Source organism: Primulina eburnea, chromosome 6, assembly GCF_022965805.1.
Source record: "Primulina eburnea isolate SZY01 chromosome 6, ASM2296580v1, whole genome shotgun sequence".
Taxonomy (NCBI): domain Eukaryota; kingdom Viridiplantae; phylum Streptophyta; class Magnoliopsida; order Lamiales; family Gesneriaceae; genus Primulina; species Primulina eburnea.
The window spans coordinates 4757250-4763367 of record NC_133106.1 but is presented as its reverse complement, the minus strand read 5'-3'; the positions used below and the strand labels follow the sequence as shown (position 1 = coordinate 4763367).

The 6118-nt window shown below is 43.7% G+C and overlaps 1 protein-coding gene across 1 annotated transcript; it reads right to left on the bottom strand.

Annotated features, from left to right (window-relative positions):
• Positions 1-5668: 5668 nt before the first annotated feature.
• On the bottom strand, positions 5669-6118 carry LOC140835284 (uncharacterized). Its single transcript, XM_073200773.1, has one exon. The coding sequence runs from the start codon at positions 6116-6118 to the stop codon at positions 5669-5671; it is 450 nt and encodes a 149-aa protein (XP_073056874.1).

The following is a 6118-nucleotide window of genomic DNA, read 5'->3' as shown; positions in this document are numbered from 1 at the left end:
CCCAAAGAAACACTTGATTCTATGTTTAATTTTAAAAAATATATTTTTATGTATCAAACACGCACATATTAGAATTTAGAAAACCATAAACAGAAAATGGTTTATCAAAGAAGTGTAAATAATAATTAAAAAGTAAAACACCATTGCTTTAAAATCCATCCAACAAAAGTTTGAATTAAAATCAATTAAGTGTTATATATATATATATATATATATGTATGTATGAATATTATATGTTTACAAAAAATATTAAAACCTATAAAATAATAAATTATTTAATGTTGTTCTGGACCTGGTCTAGTCTAGTATAGTGAACCAAAATTAAAACCTATTATTATTATTATTATTATTATTATTATTATTAATTTAATTCAAATATATTATTAGTAGTACTAGTATTAGTATTATTACTATTATTATTAGTAGTAATATTAGTATTATTATTATTATTATTATTATTATTATTATTATTAATTATTTTAATTCGAATGAAAAATATAAAATATAAATATTTATAATATATGTTAATTATTAAATATTTTGTATTGTTTGGTTTGGTGATTGAAAAATTAGAGATATGAGAGGATTGAAAGGAAAAAAATAGAGATATGAGAGGATTGAAGGGATAAAATTAAGGAGAATAAAAACAGTAGTATTTCACGAATATATCAATAAGAGGTTTAACTTTAACATATAGTATCGATAAAACTTACGTCGTATTATAATATTTTCATTCTATTATTAAATTTACATTGTTTATTTTCTATTTAAGCTATTATTATTAATTTAATTTCAATCGCAACATAAAACTCAAGCGTGAAAGTATATTTATAAATATATCGATACTTATAAACAATTTATAGAAATGAAATCTAAAACTTTCCGCATTTAGGATGGGGTATCCCGGCCTCGAATCTCTCGGGTGATTAAACCAAATACCGGGCTCAGGGTACCTCAGCTGTACAACGGAATATCATAGTAATATAATTATGAACATTAAAATGCTCGTATGGGGAGAATACCCACCCCTCCTAGGTTATGATGATGCCATGACATTGATAATTGTGCCCACCTTTTCGGCTACCTGGAACAATTTACGAGGGGCATCCTGATCGTCCACCTATCTAGATTGGATGGTTTCGATCAACTCTTGCCTTTGAATAATAAAAGAGACGATTCGACTGGCTGAGACCCTCGGACTTCCTCCACATTTAAGGACATTTGCCTATAAATAAGAGGGTATAGATGCAGAGTGACCCTCAATCCAAAATGTCGAGTTCAAGTGGTTCCAAAGCCTGCAGCAGTACACATGTTCTGGTGACTCCGGGAATGCGTACTCATGTGGAAGCTGAAGAAGAGAATTGAACAGCGCATATGGACGAAGGTCATGGCCGTGCGGGACAAGGTTTACGACCTGGATTATACCTACCGTAATCGTCTCCCCACTACTCGAGCACAAAGAGCAAGAGCGAGGAAGTATACCCGAAAGTTTGTAGTAAATCGGGTGACAGATCTGGTTGATGACGAAGTTCTGCTGCACATGATGCTGTGGAAAGAGTGGCATGCTTTGAACAAGATAATGAAGGATGAATCCTTCGTCAACCTCCGCATTCATGAGTTAACTAATTGGATAACGGAGTGGCAGGATTCTGTATCTTATATAATGGATCCCATAACTTTCCGCCGTCATTTTATGTAATGGAAGTTTTATCGATTTTTATTGCTTCATTATTCTTCTGTAAACAAATCTTGTACAAATTTATGCGGACTGAAACAACAGACGTACCATAAATTGTAATAACCCAATCTTTAAAAACTGAAACTACCCTTGTGACATACCTGATGAAAATATGGTTCCAGGATCTAGTGTTTCCTTCATTCAGAACATACTCCCGGGCTGGTCAAATCTTTGAATTTGTAACAAAATACCAGGGTCTCGGACTACTCGGACTTAGAAATCACCATCCCGGGTTTCTAGGTTTCCCGAGCTACGAGACAAACCCGCCAGGGTTTCCAAAACCTCCCGGCTTACCCATACAACATCATAATGACACGTGTTCCTCTATTCCAACGGTCAGTAATGTTTCGGATTCCGAGGAACAGTAGGCCTGACGCTAATCATGGCGTGTGTCCCTTCGCCTATCCTTACGGATTCCTAGGTTCATTTCACCCGTTCGATCTGCTTTCAATCAACGATGCATATCCGCTTTCTCTTTTATAAATTCTAACCGCCTCTTTTCTGTAGAATCATTTTCAAATTCGAAACTCCGGCGAAGCCCTTGCGAAAAATCCTCTCAAAGCTCCTTTACGAAGTTTTCTCCCGTCTCCGGTGCGCCTCTGATATTGCCATTTTCCCCGACCACCTGTCTTCAAAGTTTGTAAGTCTTTCTCTATAAAATTTCTAACTCTACTTCTTCTACTTCTGGGGCCAATGCGCGAGGCTCGCCTAGTGACGAATCCGCTGCGTTACGCTCCGATACTTCTCAATCTCCCCCACCCCGTCGCTCTATTACCCAACCCGCTAAGAAACCAGTAGCCCCTCAAATCAAGCCTTCTTCTTCTTCTCAACCCTCCATTCCTAGTCACTCCCGAGCTCTTGCCCAAAGAAAGGTAAGGGTAAAGCTCGGGCCGCGGGCCCTCCTTCTGCCGAGGCCCCAGGAGTACCCTGGTTCTCCTCTCTGAGTAGCACCGTACGTTCGGAGGCCGGTGCGGAACTTCGGGCCTTAACCCGTATTCCTCCTACTTTTTCTATTCTGATACCCGGGCCTTCTGATAGAGCCAATAACCCCCCTCTCGGGTATACCACTTTTTTTCGAGACCAAATTAAGAATGGTCTCCGATTTCCTGTTCATCCTTTCTTCATCGCAGTCGCCAAATTTTTTGGTGTACCAGTTAACCAATTTCACCCTAACTCCTTTAGAATAATGGCTGCCACCTTCGTCTTTTTCCGCATGAATGATTTTCCCATCAATCCTCTCATCCTTCACTACTATTTTTCTTGCCGGCTTGGGGATAATGCCTTTTCCTTGACCGCCCGGCAAAACACCCGTTTCCTTGATGACATACCCTCTTCGCAGAAGGGGTGGAAAGGAAGATACTTCTTCATTCGACTCTCAGGGGATCTTCCCTGTCTAACGGGCTTTCTCTCCTCTCTTCCCACAAAACCTTCCCTTCCCGGGACCTATAAATTTGAGGAGCCCTTCCTTATCAGTCAAGATTTGGTAGAAGGGCGTAAATATTCGTCCTCCACTCTCATCTCAGATGAAAATCTGACTACTTACGGGTTGAGTCCCCAGCCTGAGGATCTCGAAAACCGCATAATCTATGAGGTGGCGGGCTCGGGCTCTCAACCCGGTAATTCACCCTTCCGCCTTATTGCTCTTTTTCTCGTTTCCCTCTCCGTTTACTTACCGTCATTTCTTCTTTGTGCAGATAATTCCGAGATGCAGTCAGCTTTTGCTAAGAGAAGGGCAGCTGAGAAAATCGCCCGGGAGAAAGATCTTGCAAGTCGTCGTGCTGCTATTGAAGCGGAAAAGAAGCGAGCTGCCGAGAATGCGTCTCAGAGAGGCGAAGTTACCCGGGAAGATCCTCACCGGGATGACACCCTCCGGGTGATGGCTGAGACTTCAGAGGAAACTGAGGATCTTATCCCTCTAAGTTAGAGGAAAAGAAGAGCTGTGGCAGAGCCCGAGCTGGTCATTCTTGAAAACCCACCTGAAGGGGATCCAAGTGCTTCTCAATTTACTCAATCCCGGCCTTCCCAACAGCCTGCTGAGGTCCCAACTCCTGAGCTTCCTTTGAATAATATTTTTTTCGAGGGAGCTACTTCCAGTGGTGCAAAGCGCTTTAGGCAGATGCTTCGCCCTGCCGAAGCAATTTTTCTGAAGAGTATCCCTGCTAGCAGCAGGTTTCTTGAAGGATCAAACCGGCTTTTCTCTGTAAGCCCTTCTTACTTTCGTCTAACATATTCACCGGTCTATTATTTCTGAACTTTGTTTTCGTTCAGGCTGCTCAAATGATAGTCTCGGCCTTCGAAGAGGTGGCTTCCGTGGCTACTAAGACGAACATGCAAGCTCGAGCGACTCAAGAAGTCCACGACCAACTTCGAGGGGAGATCGCTCGGGCTGAAAAGGTGCATGAGGAGAAGGTCGCCGGTCTCCTCGGTTCCCTGGAAAGAGCCAATCAACAATTGGCCTCAACATAGCGTGCCCGGGACGAAAGTTTGGCTCGAGAAGAAGCCTCTCAAAGGCAAATTGCTTTCTTGGAATCCCGGGCTCGATTTCTCGAAGAAGAAGCCACTCTTCAACAACATCGGGTCGTGGCTGCTGAAGATAGGCTCAAGCTTTTCCAACTTACTCACGAGGAATGGAAGACTGTCTTCCTTCAATCTTCGGATTTCCAAGCGGCTGTTGAAGATAGATCGTACAACTACTTCATAGTTGGCTTTGAGAAGTGCCGGGAACAATTTGAGGAGGAGGGCTTAATTCCAGCAGACAAGGAGGGCTTTCCGGACATAGACCGAGCCATCGACTCCCTTCCTAAGGACGATGCTGCTGACAAGGAGACCGAGAAGGCTTCCGAAGAGGCCGGGGAGGAATCTGCTGCAGTATTTTTAGTCTAGGATTGTTTCTTTATATTTCCATACTTTCTTGTGTAATTCTCGCCCCCGGGCTTTGGTTATGAAAATTATTTTCCTTTTCGCAATATCTTAATCTCTGGCGAACCAAATATTTTATATTCGATAGGAAGTTAAAGAATGCGAACCTTGCTAAATACAGAGCCCCGAGCTCGGGTGTAACTCCCTGGGCTTTTTAGATAACCAAGGTACAGAGCCTTGGGCCTGGGAGCATGTCCCGGGACTTGGGAATGGTCGAGGTGTGTTGCTCCGAGCCAGGGTGTAGTGCCCTGGGCTTTTTAGATAACCAAGGTACGGAGCCTTGGGCCGGGGAGCATGTCCCGGGACTTGGGAATGGTCGAGGTGTGTTGCCCCGAGCCAGGGTGTAGTGCCCTGGGCTTTTTAGATAACCAAGGTACGGAGCCTTGGGCCGGGGAGCATGTCCCGGGACTTGGGAATGGTCGAGGTGTGTTGCCCCGAGCCAGGGTGTAGTGCCCTGGGCTTTTTAGATAACCAAGGTACGGAGCCTTGGGCCGAGGAGCATGTCCCGGGACTTGGGAATGGTCGAGGTGTGTTGCCCCGAGCCAGGGTCTAGTGCCCTGGGCTTTTTAGATAACCAAGGTACGGAGCCTTGGGCCGGAGAGCATGTCCCGGGACTTGGGAATGGTCGAGGTGCGTTGCCCCGAGCCAGGGTGTAGTGCCCTGGGCTTTTTAGATAACCAAGGTACGGAGCCTTGGGCCGGGGAGCATGTCCCGGGACTTGGGAATGGTCGAGGTGTGTTGCCCCGAGCCAGGGTGTAGTGCCCTGGGCTTTTAATTGTTTTCTTCCGGAATGTGGGAGATAATAATACAACACCTCTGGGAAAAGCAAATCTTTCATTTATATCCTTAGCGAATCGATTACATCTGTCATGTATAATATTGCTTTAAATTAAATACATTCCAAGGTCTCTTGAGAGAGCGTCCTTGCGCATCCTCTAGATAAAAAGACCCTGAGCTGACCCTCCGAGTAATTTTGTAGGGCCCTTCCCATTTTGCTTCTAATTTTCCCACCTATCCAGCTGGGTTGACCTTTTTCATGACTAAGTCTCCGATTTGAAAATCTCGGACTCGGACCTTCTTATTGTAAGATTTCATAACTCGACCTCTGTATGCTTCCATGCGGATAAATGCCCGGTCTCTCTTTTCTTCGACTAAATCCAATTCCCTGGCCCGGCTTTCATCATTATCGTGTGGGTAAGATTCTACCCGAGGATAAGTCTCTCCAATTTCAATTGGGAGAACTGCTTCAGAACCATATACAAGGCTGAATGGGGTTTCTTGAGTAGGCAAACGAGGAGTAGTTCTGTAGGCCCAAAGAACACTAGGTAATTCTTCAACCCAATCCTTCCCTTTGCCTTGAAGTCTCGTCTTTAATGCCTGTACAATAATCCTATTAACAACTTCTGTTTGGCCATTTGCCTGAGGATAAGCCACAAAGGTGAAGGATTGAGTGATCTTCAT

Coding starts and splice junctions, on each gene's coding strand:
- LOC140835284 (XM_073200773.1), bottom strand. CDS start 6,118: ATGAAGATCACTCAATCCTTCACCTTTGTGGCTTATCCTCAGGCAAAT.